Source organism: Cyprinodon variegatus, unplaced genomic scaffold (assembly GCF_000732505.1).
Source record: "Cyprinodon variegatus isolate N-32 unplaced genomic scaffold, C_variegatus-1.0 Scaffold552, whole genome shotgun sequence".
Taxonomy (NCBI): Eukaryota; Metazoa; Chordata; class Actinopteri; order Cyprinodontiformes; family Cyprinodontidae; genus Cyprinodon; species Cyprinodon variegatus.
Window position 1 is genome coordinate 143809 of NW_015151005.1, and position 14184 is coordinate 157992.

General features: G+C 38.7%; 1 protein-coding gene across 1 annotated transcript in view; it reads left to right on the forward strand.

Annotated features, from left to right (window-relative positions):
* LOC107095492 (plexin-A4) overlaps window positions 1–10478 on the forward strand; it is a 121742-nt gene extending 111264 nt beyond the window's left edge. The window contains exons 28-30 of the mRNA XM_015391615.1: window positions 3154–3366; window positions 5217–5367; window positions 9104–10478. Coding sequence (XP_015247101.1) covers window positions 3154–3366; window positions 5217–5367; window positions 9104–9199 — 460 coding nt within the window. The 3' untranslated portion in view covers window positions 9200–10478. The remainder of the gene's footprint in view (window positions 1–3153; window positions 3367–5216; window positions 5368–9103) is intronic.
* Window positions 10479–14184: the final 3706 nt, after the last annotated feature.

Consider the following 14184-nt stretch of genomic DNA (forward strand, 5'->3'; position numbering starts at 1 on the left):
CATAATTTCCCAGGAAACATTGTTAACTATATCACTTAATTATAAATTAAGAGGCTACATTCATGCTACTGGTACAATAAAAAAATATTTCTACTATAATGCTAAGCAATACATTTGCCCTTATATATAAATAGCCATGGAAAGATTAGTAGACCCTCCCTCTTTTTAACTTTAATTTTCTTGTGCTTATGGTATATTACCTGAAAAATACATTAAGCAGAAAACAGAATATGGGAGATAATGTTTTCCTTCATGACTGTATTTTCCCCCTCAAATTCGCATTGAAAAATACTTTGATCCAAAAAGGATAATAAAAGGTATTGTAACTCTCAGGGTTTGTTTTCAACAAGCTGGTGTGGTATACATTAAACGCGTTGGGCAGGGAGGTTCTCATATAGCAGTCGTCTTGCAGTGGATCTGGAAAAAATTTGAAGACATTGTTATTTTCCAACAGTCTTTTGGTGGGGTTTCTCACTGTTGTCCATAATCAATTCTTCTTTATGAAATGATTCTAAGAGGTTATACTGTAGAAGGGTTCCCCCCCTTAAGACAGGAAGAACAGCTTGAACTCTCGACAACAACTTTAAGAAGATATGCAGCATCTTGCTGCAAAAACTGAAGGACCTCAGCTTGTTTAGGAGCAGTCTGAAGGATGTCCCTTTTTATAGACTGCTTCATAGTTGTCTGTTGTCCAGGTGAACACAGAGGTATTTATACTCCTCTACCACTCCACTTCTTCTCCCATTTTAATAGCATTAAAATTATTCCCATTTCCAAGAAATCTATAATTTCCCATGTTTTATTCCCTTTAAGGTTCAGATGATTGTGTTATCTGAAGCTTTATTTTGATATTTTCTATAACCCCCCCCTAAAAAACAAAGAAACATTGTGATGGCCTTATCTGTGATTTCTCAGTGGCGATATAATGTGAACTTGGAAAGTAAACAATGGAACAATATCTTTAATGGCTCCAAATTTGCATCGGTTGAGAAAACATTTTATGGAAATTAGTGACCTCATGAAAAGATCATCCGTTTGTCTGATTTTTGTTGTGCTTGTTGATTAGAAAAAAAAGGATTGAAATAATTGTTTTATGGTGTGGGTTTCATTGTTTTTCTGTGTTCTTTTTAATTTTGATATTTTATACACGGTCATGAAAGACGTAAAACTACATACAACCCCAATTAAAGCAACTTTGTGTAAAGATCCCCATTAGCTGGCCTGCGTGGTCATGAATCAGTGGTAAGGGTCTTTTTATTGTTTCATGCATCACCCAGCATAATTCCTACTGGATAAGTGATGCCCTTGATCTTGGCAAATGATATTTCCCCCTTAATCCCTGACCAGAACTTCTGGTCTCAAACAGCATTCATATTACTAAAACTACACAGCATGAGCCAAATGTCAAATTTACATGCTTTGCCTGTTCTTCATCAGCAATGCACAAGAATGACTGCAATAGTTTTATAAATAAAATGACAAAACTGGTGTGGGGGGACTTCCTCTTTGTTGCTACCACTGCCCTATTGAAAGAGCAGATTGCCAACAATCGCAGCAGAACAGCAGTGTAGTTAATATCTCTTTGATCCCTTTTCCTAATCCCACTAGATTCTTTGCTTAGATTAATTTTGCAGTCATAATGCGTAGTTTCTTTCCCAACCTCAAATCCTCTTTTGTTCGATTGTAAATCTGAATTGCTTTTGTGCTAAAATTACTGCTTCCTGCCAGAGTTTTACTAGTATTTTAAATAACTGCATTTTACTTGTTTGGTCTATTTTACTCATATCCCTTGTTGTTGTGCCTCTGAAACCCTTGTATTGGCTAGAATGCACCGTCTACCCTGATTGATTTCTTTCCCCATATCACCCAAAAGCTTATATCCTAGAGAATGGTAAAGCTACAGTGATCCACACGGCTCTTTGTTAATACTACCTGAGCTCCTTTCACAGCAGCCCACAGATAAAGCCGGCCCTCTATCTATTTAGTCTGGCAGAAACAACCTCAGCAAATAAAAAGACTTGTATTTTTTTATTCTTTTGGACAGGCACAAAAATAGGACCCACTTGCACAAATAAGCCAATATGAATTGTGTCACAGTGCAGCCTCAAGTGAAGACTGCTGGACACTGTTGTTGATAAAATGAGAGTCAGCCACCACCTGGTTTTAAAGATAAAGGCTTTATTGAATTAGGCACATACAGGAGCAACAACAGCACCTGTGTACTGGCTTTTCAACATGATTGAATCTTCATCCCCTGTGGCAAATAATGTGTTCATGCCTATTGACTAGCTGACTGCAGCAAATTTAAAAATGGCATTTATAGACTTAATCTTAGAACAATCCAAATGAATACAATTGTTGTTTGCTTTGCCGCCTGAATTTGTGTTTGAATTAGCAGATGACTTTTAGATCACTCACATGGAGCTTGTGGCAGTTGTGTGAAATTGTATAACTTAAATTGAACATTTAGCGAAAGAAAACAAATGAGCAGAAAAACAGCAAGGCTGTATTCAAGCAATGTTTAACAAATTGCTCACCAATTCAAACACACTAAAAGGAAAGTTTCCACTTTGTACTTGAGTACATAAAGCAAAATACTGATTTACTCTCGACAGCATGAGAAAGAAGCAAAAGAAAATTTTTAAAACAAACTGGGATCCAGAGGGATTTTCTAGTGCTCAGTTTGCCTGTAATTTCCCACTGTGGACACTGACTGCTTGAGTCATGCTGCATTTTAACACAACAACATGCTCTTTGTATCAAGATAGGCATTTTAATTTCTGCTAAGTCTTAGCCTTGTTACTCTGATGTGCACAGACATGCAGCTAACAGACCATGGCGGCTGGCTTTACATGTCTGAGCCATGCACTGTGCTAGTTTCACACATAATCAGTGAGGCTTTAACTGTAATGCGGTATCATAACATTATTCTGAGGACAGTGTTTGATACTTTAATGATGTATAAATCTTATACCTTGAAAAATGGAATCTGTGCCCTTTAAATGTCTTTGTCATGTAACATTCAAAGTAGGTTTAAGGATAGAATCCAATATTAATCCTGTTTGAGACAATCGTCTGTAAAATAACATGTCAAGTGCAAATGATGTTCTGTTACAGTAGTTTGCTAAACTACCTTGCTGACCTTTTTTTCAGCCTACCTCTGCGCTTCTGGGTGAATGTGATCAAGAACCCCCAGTTTGTGTTTGACATCCACAAGAGCAGCATCACGGATGCGTGTTTGTCTGTGGTGGCCCAGACCTTCATGGACTCTTGCTCCACCTCAGAACACCGCCTTGGGAAAGACTCACCATCTAACAAGCTGCTTTATGCCAAGGACATTCCCAGCTACAAGAGCTGGGTAGAGAGGTGAGCATTCAGTGAATGGATGGGGAGAGAACTTACATTAGCTATGTGACTGTAGCACTGATATATGAGCTGTGAAACCTCATCCAAATTACAACTTGGTGAGAATGGATGTGAGTGCCTGGGGCATGAGAGCTGCAGCACAAAGAAAGTCAGTTGTTGGGACAATGCAGAGGCAAAATATTAGAGGGCAGAATCTTGCACTTTTAAAGTTAAGGCTGAAATGTTTTATAATCCTGACAAAAAACAGGGCTCTGTAAATTCCTTTAGAGTATTTATGAATGTTTCATAGCCCTAAGCAGTGTTTTCATCTTAAATCTAGCATCTTTCAACAGATTAATAAGAAAACCTTTTAATTTGGAACAGCAAATAATCTTTGCATTTCTGTAAAATTAGGTTGCATCCAGTATGTACACCTATCCGTAAGCATAATGAAAAACTAGGTATAAGTTTTATGGCTCAGTCAAACTAGATGCCATTTTGGGTGACAAATCAAAAAAAATATCCAGTGCCTTGTAAATGTATCCTAAGACTAATAATTTTTATTTTTTGTCAGGTAGCAGCCATAAACTTAAATGTATGGCATTATATGTTATATGCCAACAAAATGTAGTGGTTTATTTATAAGAAGAACTTGATGCAGGTTTCTCAAATGTTTCTGCATTTATAAATTTACCTTTTGCTGAAAACACACATCTGTTTTTGAACTTTGACTTGGCTGGACCGCTGTGGTTCTGGCTATAGCCTCAGCCCCAGGATTTTGTTCTTTAGTTTACCACCAAAGCTTCTTAATGTTGAAGGTTAGAATCCACTCAGCATGACGCTGCCATCACCTTAAAATGGGGATGGTGTTTACAAGGTCAAGGGATTTCCTTCCTCCTGAGCGAGGTTCAAATTTAGGACTTAAAGTTAAATTTTGGTTTAACTGACAAGGACACCCTTTTTCAGATCTGAAGGAAGCATTTCACCAAGTCTGCTTTACCTCAGACATAGCATTTGGTAAACATATTTTCATAACATCCCATCAACATAAACTAATGTTTGTGGTTGGAAGAAAATGTTAAATGTGCAAGGGGGTGAACATACTTTGCAAGGCCCTGTGATGTAAACCAATAGATAATATTTTGACTTTGAAATACTAAGAGGTTTTATTGTTCAGGCTTATTATTTAATTTGCAGTAGCATAAGAAAATAACCATAAGATATATTCTGAAATCTTTCTACTTTGATTCAGTTTTTCCAAATGATAGCAGTTTTCGTAGATAGCTGCCAATACAACCTAAAAGTGTGTGTTTAATTTCTGTACAGTTTTAAAAGCTGCACTTACTAAATGATAAAGGAATCATGAATCTACCACAGCCATCTGTGTACAAAGAGTTTACTTTGAGGCTAAAACAAACCCACCTGGTTTTTGCACCAACAGTCCCTTGCTAGTAGCTCACCATTACTGGCTTTCCAAAACTGAGCAGGTGTTGATGTGAGCTTGACCTCTACATGCAACACCCACCTGCTTTTTTCTTTGCTCAGTTGGTTCTGGAAGCTCGTCAGGCAGATGCCCTCACATTCCCAAAATTATGTAGCCATCCAGCAGGCTTGTCCTCAAGTGGCTGTGGCTACAGGAATTTAATATGTTAATAAGTCGTTTTAATTAACATAGCTGATATGGGAAACACAGCTGTTGCTGACACTGACTGATTGCCTTTAACTTAATGGAACCATGTGTGCATGTCTACTGTTTTGGTGCTCCAAGCTGAAATCTGATGAGGCAGCACAGACATGTTTTTCTTAATAACCTTGTAACAGTAGGCCGTAATAATATATTTTTTATAACAAATAATCTTGTTTTTCAACAGGTATTACTCAGATATTAGTAAGATGCCAGCAATCAGTGACCAGGATATGAACGCCTACTTAGCAGAACAGTCCCGGATGCACATGAATGAGTTCAACACCATGAGTTCTCTCAGTGAGATTTACTCCTACATTGGAAAGTACACTGAGGAGGTATGTAATACTGTTTCTTACACTTCTAGAGAATTCAGTGGCAGTGTTAAAAACTAGTATCTCATTTTTAATTGCAGTTTTTTTCAGACAAATTAAACAGTCTTGAGTTTAAAAAAATCTAATATTTTATTAGAATCTAATGAATACAGTACAATATATTGACTTGGACTGCTGTTAAAGCAACACTAACTTTTGACACAAGTAATTTATGGATGGATTTTTCAGGTCAGCATACAGCACTTGAGATGTTAAGATTTAATCTAAAGGGGTAAATGAGTTCTTGTCTTTACAAGTGCCCATTCTAGTTTGCCTATTGATCAAAAGTAACAGTGTTGCTTTCACAAAATACTCTTGTATTAATTGAATGAAAATAAACTAATTACAATTCATAGTCAGCTATGGGCTCCAGTTCCAGAGTCTTGCTAATCTGACCATTTGACCCAGGTGAGTTGAAGCACCCTGATCTATGGATGCCCCAAAACTTGTAACCCTGTGAGCAAGTAGGCAGTTACAAAAGATAGATATTAGCATCTTTTTCATGTAATTTCCAGATCCTCCGTCAGCGCTCCGCTCACATACGTCATGCAGAGCACTTGTGCAGTCATGTTAAGCAATGAGAACTGTTGCACATCACCGTCGACGTACATCTTCTCTGTCCCTCACTGTCAAAATACAGAGCCAAGCTATTTTTTGCTCCGGTCCAGCCAGGTCAAGATCCACAATTGCGATCCCACCAAACAGGAAAAAGTACGTTGAGAAGATCCGAATTGAAATATAGTAATGACAGATCGGTAACTACAAATTAGAGCATAATTCTTATACTGTATATTCCCAAAAACTAAGACCATTTAATTAAATTATTGGATGCAATCTATTGGTACTTAAACATATAAGGAAGCAGATTTCTCATCTCTATCAAAATATTTATTTTATACCAAGAGGCTAAAAGTTTAATCAAGTGCACTCTGATAACTTCTTATCGCAGGCATGAATGAAGAGATGCTGAGTTTTGACTTTTTTTAGTTACAAAAATTCAAAAAGAAAAATATTTGGGCATAAACTGCACATATGGTGGATGCTGATGGGGATTTTATTTAATATGTCATATTGAATTTAATAATATCGTGCATGCTCTCCTCGAACTCCAAGAAAGTTGGAGCAGAGCAAGACAGGAGGTTAATTAATATGACATGCCATCAGCATCCATCATACATGTTTCTTCCCAAACATTTTTTGTTGTGGGTCTTTTTAATAGGGATAATTAGGACTGTACACAATTGGTTTCTTTTCTACTTCCAAACTCAGCATCTCTTCATCCATGCCGGCTGCTATAAGATGTTTCTTTGGAAGTTGTTGTGACTGGATTTGAAGAAACTTTTAAGCCTCTCAGTATAATATAAATATTTTGATCTAGATTACAAAGCTGCTTTCTTGTGTACCAATAGTTTTGAGGAATAATAAGAGTTAAGCTTAAATTTGTAGTTACTGATCTATCATTAACATATTTAAATTTGACAAATCTGATCTTCTCAACATTCTTTTTCCTGTTTGGTGCGATTTCAATTGGGGATCTTGAACTGGCCGGTTTCCAATGGACCAGAGTGGAGCAAAAAATAGCTTGGTTCTATATTTTGACGGTGAAGGACAGAGAAGACGTAGGTGGACCTTGACAGTTCTCGTTTGATTAACTGACTGTGCGATTGCGCCGCACAACGTACGTGAAATCTGGGGGTAAGAGGGTGTGCCCAACCATTGTTGTCATGGTCACTTAGGTCAGCTAGTAGTGGAGTTGTTCACAGAGACGGTAAATACTGCAAAAGAGAAATAGTGAGTTAAACTTTACTATTAAAATCGTTTGACAACATTTCGCTTTGCATCCAGAAAGCTTTTTCAATTCAGTATGTCAGATATAGTGTTGAATTTGAGGCTTTATAGAGTGAACCGAAAACATGCACATTGAACCGAACGGGTCCGCCCCTTAGGAATGGGCAGTCGTTGGGTTCTTTGTTAGCCTGCAATACCCGATACCTGTCTCTGAACAGGGAGGTGCTTGCGATGATAGCGGGAAGGAATCAAATGTATCACTGTCCTTTGTCCATAAGGTGTATATGTACGGCCATGCGTTTGTGGAGAGGTTGTTTGGTTTCTCCAATATAAAGATCATAGCACTGAACTGCATACCGTACTCCGCTCATATTTGGTCTGGGGGGTTTGCCTTTAGGATGCACTAGCCTCTGTCTAAGGGTTATGTTTGGAGAAAATCCTTTTGGGTTTCCACAGGTTTGTAGAGCATCTTTGATCTTCCCTGGTGTTGTACGGTTCTGATGACTGAAAGTTTGTGTTCCAGTGGGTGGTGTGAGCAGATTTCTTATACTCTTCAATGTTGTTTTCATCTCCTTCCATGCTCACCAAAAAGTCCAGAAAAGGTTGGTTGTGGTCAACCAAGTTGATGTGAAAGCTTCCACTTCTTTTAGCTGGATTTTGACGAATGTGTGATCCACATATTTAAACCAATGGCTTGGTGGTGTTCCTCTGAAAGCATACAAAGCTCTCTTTTCAATTTCTTCCATTTAAAGGTTGGCTACAATTGGTGACATGGCAGATGCCATGGCAAAACAATGCTTCTGTCTTTAAAAATTATCCCTGAATTTGAAATATGTTGTGGAAAGACAAAGGTCCGGAGTGAAGGTAGTCCCAAGTGTTGAGGCCTGCAGTGCATCTTCCTTTGTCTGCTGGTAATTGTCTTCAACAAGACAGTGATCTAAACATCAGGACTAATTTCACTTCGGACCAGATCTGTACCCTACTGGACCTTTGTCTTTCCACAACCTATTTCTAGTTCATTCATTTTTACAGACAGAAGCATGGTTGTGCCATGGGATCTCCCATGTCACCAATTGTAGCCAACCTTTAAATGGAAGAAATGGAAAAGAGAGCTTTGGACACTTTCAGAGGAACACCAGCAAGCCATTTTTCTGAACTGTTTGGTGAGCATGGGAGGAGATAGAAACCTCAACATTGAAAAGTATATCCACTCACATAGACCAGTATCTTCTTTTTGACCAACACCACCCACTGGAACACAAACTTCCAGTCATCAGAACCTTACAACACCGGGCCGAGCATGTCCCCACTAAAACAGAAGGGAAGCATAAAGAACAGAAGCACATCAAAGATGATCTTCAAACATGTGGATACCCAAACTGGGTGTTTGTCAAATCAGCAACGGAATCCAAAATGCATGCAGCAGAACATAACCATCCCATGTGTCTCCAAATTCAAAATCTGAGTACATTTAAAAATAAACAAGACCCTTAGACAGAGGCTAGTGCATCATAAAGACAAAACCCCCAGACCAAATATGAGCGGAGTGAGGAATGTTCTGATCTTTATATTGGAAGAGCAACCTCCTCGGGACAAGACTTGGCTGTAGATATACACCTTATGGACAAAGGACAGTGATACATTTGATTCCTTCCCTCTAAAAACAAACCTTTCAGAGACAGGTATCGGGTATTGCAGGCTAAAAACAACTGCCCATTCCTCTGGTTCAATTTGCATGTTTTCGGTCCACTCTATAAAGCCTCAAACTCAACACTATTTCTGACATTTTGAATTGAAAAGGCTTACTGTATGTGAAGCGAAACGTCTTCAAACCACTATGACCTGGATGACTGAAAAACAAAACATAGTACCTGTAGTAATAATGTTCTATGTTTGCATCCCTGTCCTGCAGATTGTGTGTGCACTGGAGCAGGATGATGCAGCAAGGAAACAGAGGCTGGCTTTCAAGCTGGAGCAGGTGGTGGCCTTCATGAGTCTTGAGAGCTGAGGACCGCACTTCCCAGGGTGCACTGGGAAGAGACCCCGTCAGAAACCGAGCTGTGCCTGAGCGAAGACCTGTCCCCATGTTTTCCATCATCTGACTTCCACCCTCAGCTTTTCAGAGATTACTTCTTCCTCAACCTTTTTTCTGCTTCCCTCATCAACACAGCTGGATAGACTAGTTCACCTGAATATTTGTGAAGGGTAGTGTGCAGCTGAGGTCAGCGTCTCCTGCAGTGCAGTGTGGGGCGTCCCTCAGCTTCATCACTGGAGGGCTGTATGGGCACCTTCCCCCTGCTGGACGAAAAGAGGAAACAAATGTTATGTTGCCTTCAAGAATTTACACTGATAGTAAATCTTTGAAAACTATAACCTGAGGTGTCCATATGTTGAACTTTTAAAAATAGAATAGTTAAGATAAAATCATCTGGAGTTCTGTTTCATGTAGATCTAGATTCAATATATGGCATCAAGTGGAAACATCGAGACCGATGACTGCAAGCCAAATGATTGGCTCTGGGGATAATTCATGCAAGAATGGTTCGCCAAGTTTACACTGTACCTTCAAGCAAAGCATACATATCCGTAAAATCTGGGTCGAATCCAGGCAAACCTAGAATGTTTTTTTTTTGTGTTCTTGAAATGTAGCTCGGGTTGTATCTAAGGACAAGACTGATGGGGTGTGGGGAAGGAATATTGCTCCTCTGAACTTTTCCTCCCTGGAACAAAGCAGAGCATCCTCAGCCTTTAGCTCATTACACATTTTTACCTGCCTAGCATACCTTAAAAGATAGAAAAAAAAAAAAAGCTCATGATTTCTGCTTCCATTTGGCTTCTACAGCTACTGCTAAATTAAGCTATTAGATCAAATACTAGAGCCCCACCCAAGTTGGATCCTCTTTAAAAAGCACACAACCTACTCTGGAAGACAAATACCAGGAGCATTCTCTTCCAACGGTCTATCAAAGCACACACAAACATACACAAATGAAAAAAGCAGCTGCCCAGATACAACCCACCAATCCTAAAGGAGCTAAAGGGAAAAGCTGACTGAGATGCATGGGGTAAAAAACATCTTTACCAGTAAATCAGAATGACTGCTACCTAAAGGGGCTTTGTTGTCTGAGTAGCACCTCTTTTCCAAGATGTTATTGTTTTAGACTTTCATGAGGAGAAATGAAATGAGATGGACTTTGCTGGTCAGCCAAAAACCAAAGGAGCTTGAAATTTTCAAAAATGGTCAAAATGTATTTATAAAGTGCCACTGAGGAACTGACAAAAAAAAAACAAAAACCATTGTGACTGGAACTTTAAGAAGCCTGTGTGATTTTTCTGACCTCAGTGTGTCGAGGTGAGAGGCTCCGAGGGCGACATGATCCGATCCTCCCGGTCTCTCCTGCTCTCGGCACACCAGCTGCCCTTTTTGTCTGGCTCCTCGATTAACAGCTTATCTGTTTTGCACAAGCATTGGAGATGGTAGCTAGCTGCATATGGCAAAACTCCAATATCTTGAGGCACTCTTTCTGTCTTAGTGTAGTTGTCCTCAGTGGTGGCAGGGGGTGGCCTTCTCCAAGCCTCAAAGGAAAGAAACAAAATTCTGTTTAAGCATCAAAGACATGAAGAGTAATTACAACTTGTCGGATTTAAGCCGCCAACATGAGAGTGAGAGAGCGACTGAAAGCGATGATGGAGGCGCCCTCCACACCTTTTGACCTCTGCCCTTTCTTTTGCCTTGACAACGTGCCCCATGTGGTGATGTGAATGTGTGAAGACCGCCCTAGGTCCACCTTGGGTCCTTTATCGGCTTTTTAAGCGCATGTAAAACGTAAACCATTTAAGAAACTTATTTAAAAAAAGTGAAAAACAAGAAAACTAAGCCTTGCAATGATGATGTGGATGTGTTCTTTAATCTTTCTTTTGCTTGGAAGAACCGAGGTGGGGAAAAGTGGACTGTTTATGTAAGAAAAACTGCTGTTTAAGGTGGAACCTTTATCTAGTTTGGCCTCCTGCGGAATCTCCTACCCACAGTTTTTGTGAAGCGGTAGTTGCTAAATATTACAGATATTTACCTTTGCATGTTGACCTATTTGGATGGTATGAAATGGAAATGCCTTGCTCAAAGATATGTATACACTTCTGCAACTACTAGGGAGATTTAGGTCGACCATGTCCTTCATTACAGGCCATCGGTGCCTCATGTGTGGTTCAATATTTGGCTAAGAAAACATAAGCCTGTTGGGTTTTTAAGAGTATTCCTGCAGCTGATTATATCTTTGCCTGTTGAGCTGGGACAGAAAAGAATTATACTAACGAAAACCAACCGATCTGGTTCAAATTAAGATCAAATTACTTTGCGCTAGGGTTGCACCAAGTTCTTTCATTTATCTTAGGTTGTTTTTCTAACTTGAACCTGCTGATATCAATTCAAAGTTTTTCTTCCTAGCCTTCCAAGGTTAATCATTTATCAGAAGCAGAGTTAAATATTACGCATTATATATCAGGGCTCCTAGATCTGGTGTTCTGCATCTTTTGGATGTGTCAGATAATCAGGTCATTCAGGTGAGGAAGCAGACACATCTAAAAGGTGCATGACACTAGACCCTAACTTTTAAGTAATGAGCTGGATTACCATTAATACTTTTAAAAAGGTTAAGTGGAGTCCCTACAAACATTAGACCCTAATTTTTGCTCTAGAGATGCCACACTCCACTACGACAGAGGTCTCCCGGTGTCCTGCATGTTTTAGAACAGGCATGTCCAAAGTCGGTCCTTGAAGCCCGCTGTTCTGCAGGTTTTAGCACAAGCCTGTTAATCAGCTATTAATGAAAATTAGCTAGGCTGGAGCAGGGAAGCCTCTAAAATCTGCAGAACAGTGGCCTTTGAGGACTGACTTTGGGCATGTCTGTTTTAGAAGCTTCTCTGACGCAACCAAATCAGATGACTGCAGTTTAGTGAAAACCTCTTATTACAAAAAAAATCTAATGCCTGGTTCAGAAGGCAATACTGTAAAATTGTTAGATGGCTTTCAAAACCTCTGGTCCTACAATCTGTGGTGTGCAGCTAAACAAATTTCATGTCAGATGGGAAATCTAACAAAATCAATCAAACGTGGTTGAGCGTTAAGTAAATGTATGCTCTTCTTGGACTAATGTTACCAGGAAAAATGGAACAGGAATTTAATTGCTAAACCAAAATTCACACTAGGATATCAGGACCAGGTGAACAAGAAAGCTTTACCACAAACTGGACACTGGCCCTTGAGGACTGACTTTAGACACCCCTGTTCCAATTAAAACATAAGAGTAATTTCAGCCATCCTGGAAGAAGTTTACTTTAATTCCACTAGATTCTTGGGAAACACAACTAAATATTTTCAAGGCAGCTTCAAAACTTAACATCTAATGGTTAACAGCTCCTTTCACTGTATGCAAAAGTAAAATAAAATAGTCACTAAATCCCCTGTAATCCTTCCTGAATCAACAGCAAACATGTCTCTATAGAAAGTATTATCTTTCTAAATACTGTCAGTCGATAGGACATATTGAACTTTCAAAACACATAGCTAAGTATGAGACTCCTTTCTTCAAAGACTGTTACTGGAACCTACTTCTCCTTAGATATGATGCATTCACTGATTAGAGGGGAAATGGCATAAAATCATGAGTTTCTGGCTGGATGGTCAAGCTAAAAACAACCTTTTTCTATTCTCAGATAATGAAAAAGCACAAACAGAGTTCTCGAATGTTATTTGAAAACTGCCTTCTCAGTGCTACTTTGCATCTTTTCTTTTTCCCTGGCTCAACATTTATTCTCCAAAGGTTCTCTGCTTGTAGCCAACTCATTGACAAGAGCACAGATAAAGTTTCCACCTTCAAACATTTTATAGGAATCGAAAATGTCCTCCTAGCTCAGTGTTATCGCAGGTGTTATACCAACATGGTAGAAAATACTTTTACTAGATCATATCTGAAAGATAAAGAGTATCTTATGGAGAGATAAAAACGAAACCCGGGGGATTATGAGGTGAGCTTCTCTAACTTTGTTATAATTAATTGTATACCTGTGTATGTAAATATAATGCATTCCTATTTTGCAGTCAAGAACAAAATACTATTTGTAATATAGAATAAACTTTATTATGAAACAAAAGGCTGACTCGTTTTTCCTCATTTCCTACAATGTATTAATGTTTGGGTTTAATGGATAAGATATGCAATTCAATTCTGATCCCTTCAGTGAAAGGAAGGTACATTAATGACAGTTAACATCTAAGGATGCAGCCTACCTTTGGGATGTGTGAGCAGCAGCTGTGTGGTGGCAGGATAAAGACCACTGATGATCGAAGTCCCCTGTAAAGCACACACAAAAAGACCAAAACATTTTAACTATAACCTTCAAGAAAAACATTTTTCAAATTTCCACGATAATCTGTGCAGCTTTTCTCAATCTTATGCTTGAAATTAATAAGTTTACTATTCATAACTCAAATATTTCAGAGTCTGTTCTTAGACAATTCCTAGTTTGTTTGTTTGTTTTTTTTTTACAATCAATCTCTTTACTGGGGCAGGTGTGGTGTGAAGTAATGCATGCACTGTAAAAGAGCACTAAAAAGCTATAATTTAAAGCAGGAACAAGACAACCAGTTCAATAAACACTGTCAAAGTGACTGGTACTTAAAATACAACTTTCCAAATCAATGACAAAGACATCTTAGACAGTTGCAGTAGAATGCAAAACAACATTTACCTGCACTTTAATAGCAATCAAATATTTAACAACTCTGGACTGTTTAGCAAATAAGAGGAAATGATCAATGCTATTATTATGACTAGCTTTATATAGAATGCAGATCAGTGCTCTGTATCAGTACTAAAATATCAGAAAAATCTGGTATTGATGCATCCCTGTTGCAGCAAAAAAAGAAACGTCACCATCATTGCAAAGACTAGCTGCTAAAAGAGACATTTATCTAAACTTTTTGCAGCTTGCTGA